Source organism: Oncorhynchus mykiss, chromosome 28 (genome assembly GCF_013265735.2).
Source record: "Oncorhynchus mykiss isolate Arlee chromosome 28, USDA_OmykA_1.1, whole genome shotgun sequence".
NCBI lineage: Eukaryota > Metazoa > Chordata > Actinopteri > Salmoniformes > Salmonidae > Oncorhynchus > Oncorhynchus mykiss.
The window spans coordinates 39,775,469-39,796,765 of record NC_048592.1 but is presented as its reverse complement, the minus strand read 5'-3'; the positions used below and the strand labels follow the sequence as shown (position 1 = coordinate 39,796,765).

The 21,297-nt window shown below is 48.8% G+C and overlaps 1 protein-coding gene across 5 annotated transcripts in view; it reads left to right on the top strand.

The window, feature by feature from the left end:
- The window catches only part of LOC110509145 (ankyrin repeat domain-containing protein 12), a 50,656-nt gene extending 32,442 nt beyond the window's left edge, over positions 1-18,214 (top strand). The window contains exons 4-15 of one of the 5 annotated variants that reach the window (XR_005040216.1): positions 581-667; positions 1,500-1,646; positions 1,980-2,183; positions 2,603-2,745; positions 3,093-3,240; positions 3,565-8,198; positions 9,458-9,709; positions 10,591-10,689; positions 11,656-11,832; positions 15,543-15,641; positions 15,967-17,581; positions 17,623-18,214. Coding sequence is in view for 4 of the 5 variants with exons in the window: in XM_036966455.1 (XP_036822350.1) it covers positions 581-667; positions 1,500-1,646; positions 1,980-2,183; positions 2,603-2,745; positions 3,093-3,240; positions 3,565-8,198; positions 9,458-9,709; positions 10,591-10,689; positions 11,656-11,832; positions 15,543-15,641; positions 15,967-16,152 (6,176 nt within the window). In the remaining variant the exon portion in view is untranslated. Of the gene's footprint in view, positions 1-580; positions 668-1,499; positions 1,647-1,979; positions 2,184-2,602; positions 2,746-3,092; positions 3,241-3,564; positions 8,199-9,457; positions 9,710-10,590; positions 10,690-11,655; positions 11,833-15,542; positions 15,642-15,966 lie in introns of all 5 variants that reach the window. The other 4 variants (XM_036966458.1, XM_036966457.1, XM_036966455.1 and 1 more) reach the window with 4 other exon arrangements.
- Positions 18,215-21,297: the final 3,083 nt, after the last annotated feature.

Here is a 21,297-nt window from a genome sequence, read left to right as displayed (position 1 = left end):
CTCTCCTCTACTCTCCCTCTCCTCTACTCTCCCTCTCCTCTACTCTCCCCCTCCTCTACTCTCCCCCTCCTCTACTCTCCCCCTCCTCTACTCTCCCCCTCCTCTACTCTCCCCCTCCTCTACTCTCCCCCTCCTCTACTCTCCCCCTCCTCTACTCTCCCCCTCCTCTACTCTCCCCCTCCTCTACTCTCCCCCTCCTCTACTCTCCCCCTCCTCTACTCTCCCCCTCCTCTACTCTCCCTCTCCTCTACTCTCCCTCTCCTCTACTCTCCCTCTCCTCTACTCTCCCTCTCCTCTACTCTCCCTCTCCTCCCTCTCCTCTACTCTCCCCTTTCTCCTCTACTCTCCCCTTTCTCCTCTACTCTCCCCTTCCTCCCTCTCCTCTACTCTCCCCTCTCCCCCCTCCTCCCTCTCCTCTACTCTCCCTCCCTCCTCTCCTCTCCCCCCTACTCCCTCTCCTCTCCCCCCTACTCCCTCTACTCTCCCTCTCCTCTCCCCCCTACTCCCTCTCCTCTCCCCCCTACTCCCTCTACTCTCCCTCCTTCCTCTTCCCTCCCTCCCGTGTCTCTGCTCTGCCCAGTAGATGAGTCAGTCCCAGACCAGTCCACTGAGTCCTGGGGAGAGTCTGAGGGGAGGTTAGTGACTCCCTGCAGGATGTACTCAGCAGGTAACTGTACTGCAGCTTCGGCCTGGGGTCCTCTAGACATGTGTATGTAGGTGTCTCGACGTAGTGACTTCAGCAGCTTGTAGACCACACTATCTGCTATGCTGTAAACACACATGCTGTGCTGTAAACACATGTGGTGTGTGTCTTGTCCGGGATCACATTAAGTTGTATCATGCCAGGTCTAACCCACGCTGCTGTGCTACACTGTAAACACACATGAGCATGTGACCTGTCCTCCCTGTCTGCCTGCTCTCTCTGGCTTCCTCCTCCCTGTCTGCCTGCTCTCTCTGGCTTCCTCCTCCCTGTCTGCCTGCTCTCTCTGGCTTCCTCCTCCCTGTCTGCCTGCTCTCTCTGGCTTGCTCCTCCATCTCCTCCCTGTCTGCCTGCTCTCTCTGGCTTGCTCCTCCTTGTCTGTCTGCTCTCTCTGGCTTGCGAGCTAGCTCATGTCATACAGGTCTGTATGTTGTTGACTTGATCCTATTATTAGTGATAAGGTACCAACTTTGCCAACTACAAAGAATGTTTTTCTTTGTTCCCCCCTCTCTACTTGCTAACAGTTGTTTTTTTTGCCCGTGATGGAGAGATGGTGTGAATGATGAGGTTGGGGGGGGGGGGGCCACTGGGTCACCTGTTGCGTCACCTTTTGTTGATGATCTTGGCTGTGTCCTATAAGGCACCCTGTCCCCCTATATAGTGCGCTACGTTTGGCCACTGCTCCATAGGGCTCAGGTGCACTATATAGAGAATAGGGTGCAATTTGGGATTCACACCTTGTTGGTTTGGAGAGACGTGTAATTTGTCTCCTAAGTCTAACCCTGTCCTAACTCTGTAGATAAAGATGGCCCGGATAAGAAGAAAGTCAAGAAGGAGTCTGGGGGGAGTAAGAAGGCCCCGGTTAATCTCCTGTTTGGCTACCCGCTGTCGGAACGCAAGCAGATGGCCCTCCTGATGCAGATGACCGCCAGGGACAACAGCCCAGGTTAGTCAGAACACATTCATGCCCTGTCTCCTCCTACTCCCTCTCTCCTACCCTCTCTCCTACCCTCTCTCCTACCCTCTCTCCTACCCTCTCTCCTACCCTCTCTCCTACCCTCTCTCCTACCCTCTCTCTCCCTCCATTTCTCTTACCCCTCTCTCTTACCCTCTCTTCTGTATCCTCGTATCAGCCTATAGGGATGTGGTAAGGACTATAGTTATAAGGATGAGTCGTAATGCTAAACAGCCTTAAAGACACTGGCCAGTGTCAGTTTGTTTTGGTTGAGTGTTAGATCATCTCTAGTCTTTTGACTCTTTCTCTCTCACCTCCCCTCAGACTCTACCCCTAGCCACCCGTCCCAGGCCCCCACGGTGCAGAAGAAGCTCCCTAGCAGCACGGCCTCCAGAGCGAGGGACAAGGTGAACAAGAGGAACGAGCGTGGCGAGACGCCGCTACACATGGCTGCCATACGAGGGGATGCCAAACAGGTCAAGGAGCTTATCAGCCTCGGAGCTGACGTCAACATTAAAGACTTCGCGGGTAAAAGAACACCTGGCCTTGATACAACGACAAGGGTCTTTTATAGTGCAGAGATTTGCAGAAGTGTTGAGGATTCAGTTCATACTCAATGTTGCGTTTGCCAGTAGTACTTTGTTTAAATGTGTCCCGTAGAAACAATGAATCAAGTATTTCATAGGTTAGTACTGTGAAGTTTGGGGCGGCAGTGAAGTTAGTGGTTAGAGCATTGGACTAGTAACCGAAAGGTTCCTGGATCGAATCCCCGAACTGACAAGGTAAAAATCGGTCGTTCTGCCCCTGAACAAGGCAGTTGATCCACTGTTCCCTGATTGGCCGTCATTTGTAAATAAGAATTAGTTGTTAACTGACTTACCTAGTGAAATAAAAAAAATAGTATGATAATTATGTTATTACCATTTTAAAAATGCATCCTCTGTCAGGCTGGACGCCCCTTCACGAGGCGTGTAACCTTGGTTTCTTCGACGTGGCCAAGGTTCTGATTGCAGCCGGAGCAGAAGTCAACACTCAGGGTCTGGATGACGACACTCCGCTCCACGATGCCTCCAGCAGTGGACACACAGACGTAAGGTTTACTTCCCTCCCTCCCTCCGCCGTTCGCTCGCTCTATAACCAGGATTACGTTAATTTGACTCATTCCGTCAACTAACCATCGAGTGATGATGATACAACTCGGTCTAAAGAAAACACGTCATTTTTTTTACACTTCAAATGAAAATCACATTTATTTACAAAGTCCTTCGCACATCAGCTGATATCTCCAAAGTGCTGTATAGAAACCCAGCCTAAACTCCCAAAAATAGCAAGCAATGCAGGTGTGTATTTCTTGTCCTAAACCCATTTTCACAATGATCTGTTCATTCAGGACCATAACGGGTTCATTAACCACTTGTCCGTTTCTTTTCCGTCTAGATTGTCAAACTGCTGCTGACACACGGAGGAAATGCGTTCCAGGCCAACAAGCGAGGGGAGCGACCTGTAGACGTAGCTGATTCTCAGGCGCTGGAGCTCCTCCTTAAGGGAGAGGTGCCCCTCTCAGACCCAGAGGATAGCCCCTCAGGTAGGGTGTCCTGTAGAGGATAGCCCCCCCCCCCCCCGGTAGGGTGTCCTGTAGAGTTGTATCTTTGCCATTAGGTGGTGTTTTTATCGTATTTTTAAAAAGTTTATTCTATTTTGTGATTTCAAAAATAAACGTGTGTGTGTGTGTGTGTGTGTGTTATAGATCTGTCATTTGTTATATTTGCTTACATATGGTAATTTACCTTTTTTAATTAAACTTAATTTAAAAACAAGGTTGTAATCATTGTGTTCCTCAACACCTATACAAACACTGGCAATCAAACAAGATTTGAATTCCTCTATTTTCCTTATGTCCTCTCTACAGAGTCAGAAGGCCCTCCGTCGGTGAACCCGTCCAGCGTGGACGTTGATGACGACCACCTGGATGACTCGGACGTGGGAAAGGACTCTGACGGAAAGCAGAGCACCGTGAAGGCCCCATCCTCCATGTCCGGCCTGGATGAGTATGAGTTCAAAGACGAAGAGGACTTGAGTAAAGCCCTGAACGATCGACACATCCTCCGGAGAGAGCTGAGGGAGAAGGAAAGGAATCATTTGGTGAAGCAGAGCAATAAAGGGGGCGGGAGCGGCTCGGTCCAGTCCTCGAAGTCTAAGAAGACGAAGACGTCGTCCCGTGTTCGCTACTGCAGCTCGGATAGTTCCAGTGATGAGATGGAGATGCCAACAGAGAGAAGGAGCTCTCCGACCTGCTCCAACGGCTCTGAGGGACACAAGGCGTCAGACGCCAGCAGGACTAAGAAAGAGAACCTCTGCAGCCTCACGACTTCCGAACAGAAAGACAAAAGCAGCAAAGTCAAGAAAAAGAACAAGAACCAGAGCAAGAACAAGGAGAACCAGGAGGACGAGAAGGAGAACAGCAAAGCTCTGGTGTTTTCCGTAGCCACCGTGTCTGTGTCGGAGACGCACATGGACAAGAACAGCCGAGGACTCTGTGGGGACGAGGACTCGTTCAAAATCTCCTTCAGTCCCAAGGACGACTCGTCCGTCCACCTTTTCCACCTGTCTGCCACCGTCAAGTCCCCTAAGCTCAACTACGGTCTGGCCGACAAGCAGCCGTCCTCCAACCCGCTCAAACAGGAGAACGCCAAGATGACGTGCGTCTCGATTGCCGAAGGCCCCTGTCCGCCAGATGGTGTCAAGTACAACCACTACAACCCAGAGTCTGAGTTCTGCACGGAGAGCTCCAGTAGTAAAGGCTGCAAGCACAAGGAGAAGAGCAAGCACCACCAGAAGGACGTCGCCGTGGACTGTAGCGTCGGGGGCGGCGGCTCCAGTCCGCATAATAAAGAACGCAGCGTGGTCCACAGCTCTGACGGTGGTGCCTTACAGAAGACGGACAAATATGGCAAAGTGGTCAAAAAACATAAACTAAAACACAAGGAGAAGAACAACCACTGCAGGGAGTATGAGGCGGACAGGGAGCGGAACCGCCACCGGCAGAAGGAGGGCGGCAGGAAGGACGGCCAAAAGAACCAGGAGTTCGACAGGGAGTTCTGGAAAGAGAACTTCTTCAATGATGACGAACCTCCGCCTCCAGGGAAAACTGAGACCGAGAGGGAGGACGGCTCTCCTGTGAAGGAAGAGAGGGGGACGAAAGAAATATACCTCTCTAGCATCAGTAAGGAGACGAGGCTGAGAGAGGTGCAAGAGAAGGATAAAGACAAGGTGGTGAAGAAGGAAGGGAAGGAAACCTCTGCTGTCTGTAAAGAGAAAGGAGGAAAAGATGGGAAGCCCATTGAGCGTGAGGAGAGGACAGAGTGCTCTACCTCTGGATGGACTACCTCTCTTCCTGAGGAGACGCAGCATAACACTACAAGCGTGAAAGATGAACCGGAGGATAAACCGGTAACGGAGACCAAGTCTACGGCTGATCTAGCCCGACTGGATGCCTCTGCGAAAGACCAGCGGGACAAATCTGACAGGAGGCCTTCTGTAAAAGAACGGGAGACTGATAAAAAGAATCCCGATAAGGAGAAGAAGGTTAAGATGGAGCACCTGGAGAAATCAGAGAATTCGCTAAATTCCATGGATCGCTGGAGGGAGAAGGAGAGGATGGTGTCTGGCTCATCTCATTTGTCCCCTGGTGACAAGAACCACAAGGAGAGCGAAAAGCTCAGAGCCTTGTCCACGACAAAAAAACACGAAGAGAGCAAGGACAAGAAGAGCAAAGAGAAGCCTGATAAGAAGAGCGAGAGGGAGAGGCAGGAGAGGGAGTACAGAGACAAAGATAGGATAGGCTGGGATAACAAAGGAAAACCACCTTCAGAGAAATGCACTGATCAAAGTAAATTGGATCGTGCTAAGGAGAAAGACAAAGACTGCGATAAGAAGAAAAAGGAAAAATCTAAAGACGGCTCTTCATCTTCCTCCAGCTCTAACCTGAAGCTCCCCTTGGAGGAGAAGAAAGGCTATGTGTCTGAAAGTGGCAAGACCACACCAGCAAAACTGCTAAAGGAGGAGGTCCTGAAAACGCCAGAGAAAGACCGAGACCGAAGAGACAGAGAATCCAGAGACTTTGACCGGCACAGAGATCGAGACAAAGATCGTCACAAGAGCGACAAGGACCGTTCCAAGGCCTGTAAGACCAAATCCAACGAGACTGAGACTGACCGAGACAACAGGTCCAAAGCTAAAGCCTCGCCTGCCACCCGGGAAGAGAAGCGACCCAAAGAGAAACGTCTGGTCAACGAGGACCTGAGGCAGACCAGTTTCGAACGAATGCTGAGTCTGAAGGACCAGGAGATTGAACAGTGGCACCGGAAGCATCTAGAAAAGATCAAACAGAAGGAGAGAGAGAGGATGAAACAACGACCCTCCTCTACGACAACAGACCCAGGGAAGCTCAAAAGCAAAGCCAAGACGATGTCCTTGTCATCTGGAGAACAGTGTTCGAGCAAAGAACTGCTTCGATCCAAGAGCTCCGAAGGATCTGGCGACGCTCATGGCCGGGACCGAGACAAACCTATAAAGGAGAGCACCAGCTCCAGGACCATGTCCCTAGACGGGAAAACACTCTCCTCCCTCAGTGGGAAGTTGATGGCTGGTATTGAGAACAGCTTGAGCAGGTCCCCCAGGCCGGAGAGCGAGCGGGCGGGTCTCATGTCCAGGTCCGTGTCGATGTTCTCCATGGCCAGTTCTGAGGACTCCAGTCAGGCAACCATGTTGACGCCGAGACCCGTAGAGTACGACTCGGATATGACCCTGGATGCCTCCCAGGACTCTCAGCCGCTTTTCCTACTGTCTTCCCTCCTCTCACAGTCTAGATCACCTGCCATTCACGACAAAGACCACAACGGTCTTCCAGACTCAGCGCAAGGTAACAGGACTCTGCTGCAGAGCCGACACACTTCCCCTTACCTTATAGCTATTCTGGACGAGGAAGCAAACTCTGCGACGGCAGCTAAACATTTTGAAACTCTGTCAAAGGCCAGCGTGGTGCCTGCTGCTCAACCAAATGAAGAGCCTTCAGCTTTTCAGCCTCCTTCAGAAACCTGTGCAGATCTGGAGGAGAGCCAGAGTCAAAGGGGTCCTACTCAGATGCTTCCAAATCTCTCTAATGCAAGGACATATGCAGATCTCAACACTGAGAGTGAAGGTAACACCGCTCCAAGAACCGATGCAGATCTCAACACTGAGAGTGAAGGGAACACCGCTCCAAGAACCGATGCAGATCTCAACACTGAGAGCGAAGGGAACACCACTCCAAGAACCGATGCAGATCTCAACACTGAGAGCGAAGGGAACACCGCTTCAGGTGTCCATCTTCCACCTCAAGCGTCCAACACCAGAGATCCTCACGTAAAGGACTCCTCAACACTTCAACGGGCTAGTGTCCAACAGCTAGTTACGCCAGAACAGAGAGGGTTTTCTTCCACCTCTGATCCTCTCCTAATACGGGACGTCCAGTGTATCCCTGTAGAGACTTCCAGTGCGGCGCCCGAATGTAGCATGAAAGACCTGCCCTCTGAGGACATGACGCCACTGGTGACATTATCTTCTCTATCCTGTCAACTGCCGTTCTCCAGCACCGAAACCACCTCATCTCACTCTGCTAGCCAGTCACGGGAAACCCTTCCAAACACCAGTACGGTGACCTCACAGCAGACGAAGACAGAGATTGGTGGAGATTTGGCTCTTGATCCTAAAGATACAACTCCAGTTGAGAGTGCAGCCAGCAGCTCTGAAAACAGAGCAGCTGTAGAGAGCCTTGACAGTGTGTTAGGAGCGTCTAGACCAGGAGCAATGGACAACCCAGTAGCCTCCACCAGCAGTGTTAGTACAGAGGAATCTATGCAGAGTAGAACCAATGAATCTCAAGAGGACATGGACACTGACGCAAGCTTTCAGGATTATAAGCAATCCAGATTCTCCAGTGACGTTGTCGACTCCAGCGATCCTCAACCGGGGAAAAACGATCTTGCTAGCCAGCATACACTGTCTACTGTGTCGCGATGGCCGTGCCTTGAACACAAATCGGAAGAAACTTCTGATACACCTGACAACACATTGGAGAAGAGCAGAGGTCCTGAGGTCATGTCAACAGGAAGGACTAGTTGTCGGTCTTTGTCAGAGGGCAGTAATATGGTCACCGTCCCTGAGGTGAAATTAGAGCCATGCCCAGAGCCAGTGGAAGTCGCATCTACCTCTGAGGAGAGATCAGAAGGACAGACACTGTCCGGTGCTTCTGGACAGTTTAGTAACTTCCAGCAAGGCTCGCAGACAGACCAGAGTGGTAGTAGTGGTAGTTACAGCTGCAGTGGGTTTTCTGCTAGCTCTTCCCCCCAGTCTGGGGACAGAGACTCTGACTCCTCCGGGGCTAAGGCCAAGGTCCGCTCCGTAACCATGGAAGAGGACCAGGACCTCCAGCAGACCCACCCCAGGAAGAGGAAAATGCCAAGGATGTCTACCTCAAACCAGGCCGGAGGCAGCACACAACAGGTGGGTTCCTCTGGAGGATAATGGAGGGGGAGAGGTTGGAGGTGAGGGAGGAATAGAGGGATGGGTGAATGGCTGAGAGAGAATGAGGTTTAGGAGGGAGACGAGGAGGAAGTGGAAAGGAAGAAGAGAGAGAATGGAGCGGTAGGTTTCGTAAAGGGTTGACATTTGGGACAAAATATCTTATCTTGGGAACAGCAAAGTTTCTCATCTCCTCTACCTTGCATTACCGTATGCCTCCCCTACCTTACCGTATGCCTCCCCTACCTTACCGTATGCCTCCCCTACCTTACCGTATGCCTCCTCTACCTTACCGTATGCCTCCCCTACCTGACCTTACCATATGCCTCCCCTCCCTTACCGTATCCCTCCCCTCCCTTACCGTATGCCTCCCCTACCTTACCGTTTGCCTCCCCTACCTTACCGTATGCCTCCCCTACCTTACCGTATCCCTCCTTTACCTTACCGTATGCCTCCCCTACCTTACCGTATCCCTCCCCTACCTGACCTTACCGTATCCCTCCCCTACCTGACCTTACCGTATCCCTCCCCTACCTGACCTTACCGTATCCCTCCCCTACCTGACCTTACCGTATGCCTCCCCTACCTCACCGTATGCCTCCTCTACCTTACCGTATGCCTCCCTTACCTTACCGTATCCCTCCCCTCCCCTACCTCACCGTATGCCTCCCCTACCTTACCGTATCCCTCCCCTCCTCTACCTTACCGTATGCCTCCCCTACCTTACCGTATGCCTCCCCTACCTTACCGTATGCCTCCCCTACCTCACCGTATGCCTCCCCTACCTTACCGTATCGCTCCCCTCCCCTACCTTACCGTATGCCTCCTCTACCTTACCTTACCGTATCCCTCCCCTCCCCTACCTTACTGTATGCCTCCTCTACCTTACCTTACCGTATGCCTCCCCTACCTTACCGTATGCCTCCTCTACCTTACCGTATGCCTCCCCTACCTTACCGTATCCCTCCCCTACCTTACCGTATGCCTCCTCTACCTTACCGTATGCCTCCCCTACCTTACCATATCCCTCCCCTACCTAACCGTATGCCTCCTCTACCTTACCGTATCCCTCCCCTACCTTACCGTATCCCTCCCCTACCTTACCGTATCCCTCCCCTACCTTACCGTATGCCTCCTCTACCTTACCGTATGCCTCCTCTACCTTACCGTATCCCTCCCCTACCTAACCGTATGCCTCCCCTACCTTATCTTACTGTATGTCTCTTCTCGTCTTTGCTCAGGGGATGGAGAAGCCTCAACCGTCTCTGGCGGCCATCGTTGACTCTCTGAAGCTGGAGGAGATTCAGCCGTACCAGACGGAGAGGGCCAACCCTTACTACGAGTTCCTGCACATCCGCAAGAAGATCGAGGATAACCGCAAAGTGCTGCTGAGCGTCATCCCCCAGCCGCCGCAGTATTACGACGAATACGTGACGTTTACAGGATCGTACCTGCTAGACGGGAACCCCTTCGGCAAACTCTGTATTCCGACTGTGAGTCTGGAGTTTGATCATTAAAGGGTTCGGTACTCCTTGACTGAAAATATCTATTGACACTTGAGAGAGCATCTCCACTCCTGTGTTTTATTATTTTATCTCCTTTGTCCTCTCTTGGATCTGCTCTGTCCTCTCTTGGATCTGCTCTGTCCTCTCTTGGATCTCCTCTGTCCTCTCTTGGTTCTCCTCTGTCCTCCTCTTGGATCTCCTCCGTCCTCTCTTGGATCTCCTCCGTCCTCTCTTGGATCTCCTCTGTCCTCTCTTGGTTCTCCTCTGTCCTCCTCTTGGTTCTCCTCTGTCCTCCTCTTGGATCTCCTCCGTCCTCCTCTTGGATCTCCTCTGTCCTCCTCTTGGATCTCCTCTGTCCTCCTCTTGGATCTCCTCTGTCCTCCTCTTGGATCTCCTCTGTCCTCCTCTTGGATCTCCTCTGTCCTCCTCTTGGATCTCCTCTGTCCTCCTCTTGGATCTCCTCTGTCCTCTCTTGGATCTCCTCTGTCCTCCTCTTGGATCTCCTCTGTCCTCCTCTTGGATCTCCTCTGTCCTCCTCTTGGATCTCCTCTGTCCTCCTCTTGGATCTCCTCTGTCCTCCTCTTGGATCTCCTCTGTCCTCCTCTTGGATCTCCTCTGTCCTCCTCTTGGATCTCCTCTGTCCTCCTCTTGGATCTCCTCTGTCCTCCTCTTGGATCTCCTCTGTCCTCCTCTTGGATCTCCTCCGTCCTCTCTTGGATCTCCTCTCTTTTCCCATTGAATGTTTCTTTATCGCTAATGTCCTCCACTCAAGACACTCCTGCATTAAAGGGTCTTTATTAAACAATCTTCAAATGTTTCATGATGTTGAACTGTTTGTAATGTTCATGTTAATTTGTCTCTCCTAACAGATAACTCCCCCTCCGTCTCTACCGGACCAACTGAAGGAGATGTTTAAACAACAGGAAGTCGTTCGTATGAAGCTACGCTTGCAACACAGCATTGAACGGGTATGTGGAGTGAATTTAAACTCCTATTTAATTTTCCTTTTTATAGCTTGATCGTACTTATTTAGGAGCGGTTATTTACTGCGAAATACTGTTTGATGTTAGAAATACAAGTAGGAGACTTTTTTTCCTCCACTCCTTATTCTAGTCTAACTCCACCCTTTTCCTCTACTCCTTATTATATTCTAACTCCACCCTTTTCCTCTACTCCTTATTCTAGTCTAACTCCACCCTTTTCCTCCACTCCTTATTCTAGTCTAACTCCACCCTTTTCCTCTACTCCTTATTCTAGTCTAACCCCACCCTTTTCCTCTACTCCTTATTCTAGTCTAACTCCACCCTTTTCCTCTACTCCTTATTCTAGTCTAACTCCACCCTTTTCCTCCACTCCTTATTCTAGTCTAACTCCACCCTTTTCCTCTACTCCTTATTCTATTCTAACTCCACCCTTTTCCTCTACTCCTTATTCTAGTCTAACTCCACCCTTTTCCTCCACTCCTTAATCTAGTCTAACTCCACCCTTTTCCTCTACTCCTTATTCTAGTCTAACTCCACCCTTTTCCTCTACTCCTTATTCTAGTCTAACTCCACCCTTTTCCTCCACTCCTTATTCTAGTCTAACTCCACCCTTTTCCTCCACTCCTTATTCTAGTCTAACTCCACCCTTTTCCTCCACTCCTTATTCTAGTCTAACTCCACCCTTTTCCTCCACTCCTTATTCTAGTCTAACTCCACCCTTTTCTTCCACTCCTTATTCTAGTCTAACTCCACCCTTTTCCTCCACTCCTTATTCTAGTCTAACTCCACCCTTTTCCTCCACTCCTTATTCTAGTCTAACCCCACCCTTTTCCTCCACTCCTTATTCTAGTCTAACTCCACCCTTTTCCTCCACTCCTTATTCTAGTCTAACCCCACCCTTTTCCTCCACTCCTTATTCTAGTCTAACTCAACTCTTCTTCTCTCTTCCAGGAAAAGTTAATTGTTTCCAACGAACAGGAAGTGTTACGAGTTCACTACCGGGCTGCCAGAACACTAGCCAATCAGACGCTCCCGTTTAGTGCGTGCACCGTGCTATTGGACGCCGAGGTGTACAACATGCCGCAGGATGCCCAGGCAAGTGGCATGATGTCACGTACTGTAGAATCAGTAAGTTTGTATCAATCAGTCACATTTATTTATAATGTACTGTAGAATCAGTAAGTTTGTATCAATAGATCACATTTATTTAAAATGTGGAATCAGTAAGTTGGAATCGACCAATCAATAGATCACATTTAAACAAAAATAATGTAGAATTCCTAAGTTGGCATCAATCAACTGATCGAATATATTTATATTTATAAATCCCTTTGCTAACAGCAGTTGTATTTTAATATTTTTTTGTCATGAAGCAAACACTCAGTGATTTCCAGTTAACACAGTAACTAACGCTGCCAGTTCTGATCCATAATGGTTTAACAGAACCGTAACGCTGCCAGTTCTGATCCATAATGGTTTAACAGAACCGTAACGCTGCCCGTTCTGATCCATAATGGTTCAACAGAACCGTAACGCTGCCCGTTCTGATCCATAATGGTTTAACAGAACCGTAACGCTGCCAGTTCTGATCCATAATGGTTCAACAGAACCGTAACGCTGCCAGTTCTGATCCATAATGGTTTAACAGAACCGTAACTAACGCTACCAGTTCTGATCCATAATGGTTCAACAGAACCGTAACGCTGCCAGTTCTGATCCATAATGGTTCAACAGAACCGTAACGCTGCCAGTTCTGATCCATAATGGTTTAACAGAACCGTAACGCTGCCCGTTCTGATCCATAATGGTTTAACAGAACCGTAACGCTGCCAGTTCTGATCCATAATGGTTTAACAGAACCGTAACTAACGCTACCCGTTCTGATCCATAATGGTTTAACAGAACCGTAACTAACGCTGCCCGTTCTGATCCATAATGGTTTAACAGAACCGTAACTAACGCTACCCGTTCTGATCCATAATGGTTTAACAGAACCGTAACTAACGCTACCCGTTCTGATCCATAATGGTTTAACAGAACCGTAACGCTGCCAGTTCTGATCCATAATGGTTTAACAGAACCGTAACTAACGCTACCCGTTCTGATCCATAATGGTTTAACAGAACCGTAACGCTGCCAGTTCTGATCCATAATGGTTTAACAGAACCGTAACGCTACCCGTTCTGATCCATAATGGTTTAACAGAACCGTAACGCTGCCCGTTCTGATCCATAATGGTTCAACAGAACCGTAACGCTGCCAGTTCTGATCCATAATGGTTCAACAGAACCGTAACGCTGCCAGTTCTGATCCATAATGGTTCAACAGAACCGTAACGCTGCCAGTTCTGATCCATAATGGTTTAACAGAACCGTAACGCTGCCAGTTCTGATCCATAATGGTTCAACAGAACCGTAACGCTGCCAGTTCTGATCCATAATGGTTCAACAGAACCGTAACGCTGCCAGTTCTGATCCATAATGGTTCAACAGAACCGTAACGCTGCCCGTTCTGATCCATAATGGTTTAACAGAACCGTAACGCTGCCAGTTCTGATCCATAATGGTTCAACAGAACCGTAACGCTGCCCGTTCTGATCCATAATGGTTCAACAGAACCGTAACGCTGCCAGTTCTGATCCATAATGGTTCAACAGAACCGTAACGCTGCCAGTTCTGATCCATAATGGTTCAACAGAACCGTAACGCTGCCAGTTCTGATCCATAATGGTTTAACAGAACCGTAACGCTGCCAGTTCTGATCCATAATGGTTTAACAGAACCTTAACTAACGCTGCCAGTTCTGATCCATAATGGTTTAACAGAACCGTAACGCTGCCCGTTCTGATCCATAATGGTTCAACAGAACCGTAACTAACGCTGCCAGTTCTGATCCATAATGGTTCAACAGAACCGTAACTAACGCTGCCAGTTCTGATCCATAATGGTTTAACAGAACCGTAACGCTGCCCGTTCTGATCCATAATGGTTTAACAGAACCGTAACGCTGCCTGTTCTGATCCATAATGGTTCAACAGAACCGTAACGCTGCCCGTTCTGATCCATAATGGTTCAACAGAACCGTAACGCTGCCCGTTCTGATCCATAATGGTTCAACAGAACCGTAACGCTGCCAGTTCTGATCCATAATGGTTTAACAGAACCGTAACGCTGCCCGTTCTGATCCATAATGGTTTAACAGAACCGTAACGCTGCCAGTTCTGATCCATAATGGTTTAACAGAACCGTAACGCTGCCAGTTCTGATCCATAATGGTTTAACAGAACCGTAACGCTGCCCGTTCTGATCCATAATGGTTTAACAGAACCGTAACGCTGCCCGTTCTGATCCATAATGGTTTAACAGAACCGTAACGCTGCCAGTTCTGATCCATAATGGTTCAACAGAACCGTAACGCTGCCCGTTCTGATCCATAATGGTTTAACAGAACCGTAACGCTGCCAGTTCTGATCCATAATGGTTCAACAGAACCGTAACGCTGCCCGTTCTGATCCATAATGGTTCAACAGAACCGTAACGCTGCCAGTTCTGATCCATAATGGTTTAACAGAACCGTAACGCTGCCCGTTCTGATCCATAATGGTTCAACAGAACCGTAACGCTGCCAGTTCTGATCCATAATGGTTCAACAGAACCGTAACGCTGCCAGTTCTGATCCATAATGGTTTAACAGAACCGTAACGCTGCCAGTTCTGATCCATAATGGTTCAACAGAACCGTAACGCTGCCCGTTCTGATCCATAATGGTTCAACAGAACCGTAACGCTGCCAGTTCTGATCCATAATGGTTCAACAGAACCGTAACGCTGCCAGTTCTGATCCATAATGGTTCAACAGAACCGTAACGCTGCCAGTTCTGATCCATAATGGTTCAACAGAACCGTAACGCTGCCAGTTCTGATCCATAATGGTTCAACAGAACCGTAACGCTGCCCGTTCTGATCCATAATGGTTCAACAGAACCGTAACGCTGCCAGTTCTGATCCATAATGGTTCAACAGAACCGTAACGCTGCCCGTTCTGATCCATAATGGTTCAACAGAACCGTAACGCTGCCAGTTCTGATCCATAATGGTTTAACAGAACCGTAACGCTGCCAGTTCTGATCCATAATGGTTCAACAGAACCGTAACGCTGCCCGTTCTGATCCATAATGGTTTAACAGAACCGTAACTAACGCTGCCAGTTCTGATCCATAATGGTTTAACAGAACCGTAACGCTGCCAGTTCTGATCCATAATGGTTTAACAGAACCGTAACTAACGCTACCCGTTCTGATCCATAATGGTTTAACAGAACCGTAACTAACGCTACCCGTTCTGATCCATAATGGTTTAACAGAACCGTAACTAACGCTGCCCGTTCTGATCCATAATGGTTTAACAGAACCGTAACGCTGCCAGTTCTGATCCATAATGGTTTAACAGAACCGTAACGCTGCCAGTTCTGATCCATAATGGTTCAACAGAACCGTAACGCTGCCAGTTCTGATCCATAATGGTTCAACAGAACCGTAACGCTGCCAGTTCTGATCCATAATGGTTCAACAGAACCGTAACGCTGCCAGTTCTGATCCATAATGGTTCAACAGAACCGTAACGCTGCCAGTTCTGACCCATAATGGTTTAACAGAACCGTAACGCTGCCAGTTCTGATCCATAATGGTTCAACAGAACCGTAACGCTGCCAGTTCTGATCCATAATGGTTTAACAGAACCGTAACTAACGCTGCCAGTTCTGATCCATAATGGTTCAACAGAACCTTAACTAACGCTGCCAGTTTTCGGTAACGTTGTACTATCGATGTTGTGTTTCTAGGGAGACCAAGATGGCAAGACGTCTGTGAGGGATCGTTTCAACGCCCGCCAGTTTATGTCCTGGTTGCAAGACGTGGACGACAAGTTCGATAAACTCAAGGTAAGTTTGGTCTCTGTAAACGTGGCCCTTCTTGCAGCAGTAAAAGTAATGTTGGAACGTAATACCCGGTGGTATGTTTTTGTTCATCCATTCGGTCTGATGCAGTAAGTGGCTACATATCGGCTTTGGAGAGAGCTTGGACTCTCTATTTCCGATAGTACTTCTCGTTTTTAAATGTATTAATTTGGCAAAACAAGCATCTCAATAATGTCAAAATGGTCTGATTTGGGTTTTAGGGTGAAGTTCACATCTCATACCTTTCTCCTTCTCTCCGTAACTCTTCTCCTTTCCTCCTCCATCTTATTAATACCCCCCCCCCCCCCAGACGTGTCTTCTGATGAGGCAGCAGCACGAGGCAGCAGCTCTTAATGCTGTCCAGCGTCTCCATTGGCAGCTGAAACTCCAGGAGCTGGATCCAGTCGTGTACAAGTCCACCTCCATCTTCGAGATACCCGAGTTCTACATCCCCCTGGTAGAGGTCAACGACGACTTTGACCTCACGCCCATATGACCCGTGACCTTTAGGCTACACGACCCACGGTAAGGGTCAGGCAGAGGACTGATGAGGACGGATCATCTAGTGGCCAACTACCTCGAACAGGAATGAAGTGATGGAGGGGGTCACATGTTAGAAGGAATGAAGTAGAGAAAAGAAAGGTCAAGCACTGAAGTTGCCGGAACTTGGGGGTGCCGCTCTTGGGGGTGCGTGGTTAGAGAGCACTGCTCTTGGGGGTGCGTGGTTAGAGAGCACTGCTCTTGGGGGTGCGTGGTTAGAGAGCACTGCTCTTGGGGGTGCGTGGTTAGAGAGCACCGCTCTTGGGGGTGCGTGGTTAGAGAGCACCGCTCTTCGGGGGTGCGTGGTTAGAGAGCACCGCTCTTCGGGGGTGCGTGGTTAGAGAGCACCGCTCTTCGGGGGTGCGTGGTTAGAGAGCACCGCTCTTCGGGGGTGCGTGGTTAGAGAGCACCGCTCTTCGGGGGTGCGTGGTTAGAGAGCACCGCTCTTCGGGGGTGCGTGGTTAGAGAGCACCGCTCTTCGGGGGTGCGTGGTTAGAGAGCACCGCTCTTCGGGGGTGCGTGGTTAGAGAGCACCGCTCTTGGGGGTGCGTGGTTAGAGAGCACTGCTCTTGGGGGGTGCGTGGTTAGAGAGCACTGCTCTTGGGGGTGCGTGGTTAGAGAGCACTGCTCTTGGGGGGTGCGTGGTTAGAGAGCACTGCTCTTGGGGGTGCGTGGTTAGCGGGCACCGCCCTGTGGAGACTACCATCCCTGTGCCCGCTGCACCTTCCTCACCAGGCAGGGTTACGAAAAAAAGAATACAATTCTACTTTTGTTTTCAAGTGCGTTTTGTTCAATACATAATGTACAGACTTGTGCTCTTAATTATTTTTTTTAACTTATTTTCTACGTAAAGATTGTGCATTTGTAAATAACCCATGTAATTATGGTTTTAAACTTGTACAGGGAAAAAATAAGTAATAGATATTTTAATCGTAAAAGGTTATTGTTTTGTCTGGACCAAAGTTGTTTTTTTTTTATATTGAGTCGGTGTCAAGTTCCTTGTTATTATTGTTAGTCGATGTTATTGGCTTAACTCTTGAAGCATGTGTTGAATCGGATTTGGTTCCGTTTGGTTCCGTTGTTTCTTCCGTCTCCATTTCCCCTCTGGACTGGAGTTGGATCCAGGCATCACAACGAAGGTGTTAATTCTAATGGAGTTGGATCCAGGCACCACAACGAGGTGTTCGTTCTAATGGAGTTGGATCCAGGCACCACAACGAGGTGTTCATTCTAATGGAGTTGGATCCAGGCACCACAACGAGGTGTTCATTCTAATGGAGTTGGATCCAGGCACCACAACGAGGTGTTCATTCTAATGGAGTTGGATCCAGGCACCACAACGAGGTGTTCGTTCTAATGGAGTTGGATCCAGGCACCACAACGAGGTGTTCATTCTAATGGAGTTGGATCCAGGCACCACAACGAGGTGTTTAATTCTAATGGAGTTGTGATTTTTGGATGCTGCTGTTGTCGTTGCAGGCTGGTAGCTGTTACTCCCCAGAAGAAGCTGTACCGGTGAAAGTTCAGTTAAACCTTTTAAAAAAAAAGTCATTCGTCGTCATTCGCTCCCCTTCGTTTGCAACAGAGTGCATCTGAAATGGCACCCTATTCCCTATATAGTACACTACCTTTCATCAGGAACATATACTGGCTCTAGTGAAAAGTAGTGCACTATATAGGCGATAGGGTGCCATTTGGGATACTGGAACACTCCGTGTACAGCCTCTCTATCCCGTGTGTGTGTGTGTGTGCGTGTGTGTGTGTGGTCCGGTGGGTGTGTCATTAAAAAATACAACGTTTGTTGTGACTTCTATTAGGAGAAGAAAATACCCATCCTTTTCCAGTTTTAATGTGAGAATTTAATGCAACAAAACCTATTTTTTCAAATGTCATTTTGAACAGAAGTTCTAAAAAAATATGTCTATTTTAATATTTACTTGTTACATGACATGTACATATTTGTAATATATATATATATATATATATAATTGAATAAATTTTATTGGTTGTGAATTCAAATCTTGTCTTGGTAGTTTTGGTTTCATCAACTTTTTTGTTGTTGTGTCTATTAGCAAACCGTTATTATTATTTGCCTGACGGCTACTGCTGAATTTGATTATCAATCACGCCATGGCGTTGGCCGCAGAGATGTGGTCACTTGTGAGGCTAAGGTTTCACGTGTACATGGCGGGGCGGGGGGGGGGAGAAATTAGGATTTTGTAAAGTGATTTTTCTTTAGTAGAATCTGTCGGTGGCATAACCGTATCCTTCCAGTAGGTGGCGACATACACGTCCCAGTAATGATGTCCCTAAATCAATGCTGTTAAATTGTTCAACCAGACGTTCGTTTAAGCTCCTGAATGGATCTGTCACTTACTGAGTTGTGTTGATTTGGCTAACTAACATCTCCCTCTACAATAGCAAAATAAGATGTGTATATTACCTTGTGTGGGGAAGCACATCAGCGGCGAGTCTCTCAGTGGGGGAGATACATATATACCTATGCACTGCTACTTGATGGCTTCCCAGTTGCCTTTTCACCCCTAACGTGTACAAAATGCCTCCTGTCCGCGGGTTCTCCTGAAGAGCCAACAGACCCCCGCCACACTGATTTCATCTCACCTGCCTACCCGCCTGTCCAACCAATTGGAGAGCGAGGGCTTCAATGCCCAAAAGACTGTTCTAGTATGGTCAGCGCCATTTTTGAAGTAGGTACCAGGGTGGGACTTCCTGTGAGTTAAGGAAGGATCATATAAATCCATCCAGGTCATCAGCAGGGATCAGCCAATGAATTATCCTTGTGAGTTAAAACTTTCCATAACTGCAGATGGCAGTAAATATCCTGGTCTTTATGCCTGTTCAGACAACACCCTCCAGGGGGCAGCACCCTGAGAGTTTGTTTACCGACTCGTAGTAGTAGAAGGAGATGGACTGCAAAACGGAGATCAATGGCGCTGCCGTGCTGTCACCTACACCATAATACTGCCGCGCTCTCACCTACACCATAATGCTGCCGTGCTGACACCATAATACTGCCGTGCTCTCACCTACACCATAATACTGCCGTGCTCTCACCTACACCATAATACTGCCGTGCTGACACCATAATACTGCCGCGCTCTCACCTACACCATAATACTGCCGTGCTCTCACCTACACCATAATACTGCCGTGCTGTCACCTACACCATAATACTGCCGTGCTCTCACCTACACCATAATACTGCCGCGCTCTCACCTACACCATAATACTGCCGCGCTCTCACCTACACCATAATACTGCCGTGCTGTCACCTACACCATAATACTGCCGTGCTGACACCATAATACTGCCGTGCTCTCACCTACACCATAATACTGCCGCGCTCTCACCTACACCATAATACTGCCGCGCTCTCACCTACACCATAATACTGCCGCGCTCTCACCTACACCATAATACTGCCGTGCTGTCACCTACACCATAATACTGCCGTGCTGACACCATAATACTGCCGCGCTCTCACCTACACCATAATACTGCCGCGCTCTCACCTACACCATAATACTGCCGCGCTCTCACCTACACCATAATACTGCCGTGCTCTCACCTACACCATAATACTGCCGTGCTGACACCATAATACTGCCGCGCTCTCACCTACACCATAATACTGCCGCGCTCTCACCTACACCATAATACTGCCGCGCTCTCACCTACACCATAATGCTGCCGTGCTCTCACCTACACCATAATACTGCCGTGCTCTCACCTACACCATAATACTGCCGTGCTGACACCATAATACTGCCGTGCTGTCACCTACACCATAATACTGCCGTGCTCTCACCTACACCATAATACTGCCGTGCTCTCACCTACACCATAATACTGCCGTGCTGACACCATAATACTGCCGTGCTCTCACCTACACCATAATACTGCCGTGCTCTCACCTACACCATAATACTAACGCGCTCTCACCTACACCATAATACTGCCGCGCTCTCACCTACACCATAATACTGCCGTGCTGTCACCTACACCATAATACTGCCGCGCTCTCACCTACACCATAATACTGCCGTGCTCTCACCTACACCATAATACTGCCGCGCTCTCACCTACACCATAATACTGCCGCGCTCTCACCTACACCATAATGCTGCCGTGCTCTCACCTACACCATAATGCTGCCGTGCTCTCACCTACACCATAATACTGCCGTGCTCTCACCTACACCATAATACTGCCGTGCTCTCACCTACACCATAATACTGCCGTGCTCTCACCTACACCATAATACTGCCGCGCTGACACCTACACCATAATACTGCCGCGCTCTCACCTACACCATAATACTGCCGCGCTGACACCTACACCATAATACTGCCGTGCTGTCACCTACACCATAATACTGCCGCGCTCTCACCTACACCATAATACTGCCGCGCTGTCACCTACACCATAATACTGCCGCGCTCTCACCTACACCATAATACTGCCGCGCTCTCACCTACACCATAATACTGCTGCGCTGACACCTACACCATAATACTGCCGTGCTGTCACCTACACCATAATACTGCCATGCTGTCACCTACACCATAATACTGCCGTGCTGTCACCTACACCATAATACTGCCGTGCTGTCACCTACACCATAATACTGCCGTGCTGACACCATAATACTGCCGTGCTGTCACCTACACCATAATACTGCCGCGCTTTCACCTACACCATAATACTGCCGTGCTCTCACCTGCACCATAATACTGCCGTGCTCTCGCCTACACCATAATACTGCCGTGCTCTCGCCTACACCATAATGGGACAGATAGAATATCTATTGAAGTCGTTGATTCGGGTCAGTTTTAACAAATCGTTTGGTCACCACCTTTAAAAAAAATAAATAATAATCATTAATAAAAATCATTATGGGGTAAAAAAATGTTTTGTCTGACTTGCGCCTCGATGTCGACTGAATGATCTTTAAAAAAAAAATGATGTGCTCAAAAGGTCATGAAGTTTTGACTGCAGGTTTCTGTAGTTGCTCTTCACCCTCTTCATCCTGCAGCCAATACCTGCAGTGGGCGGGATCTATTGTCAACCAATCATTAGG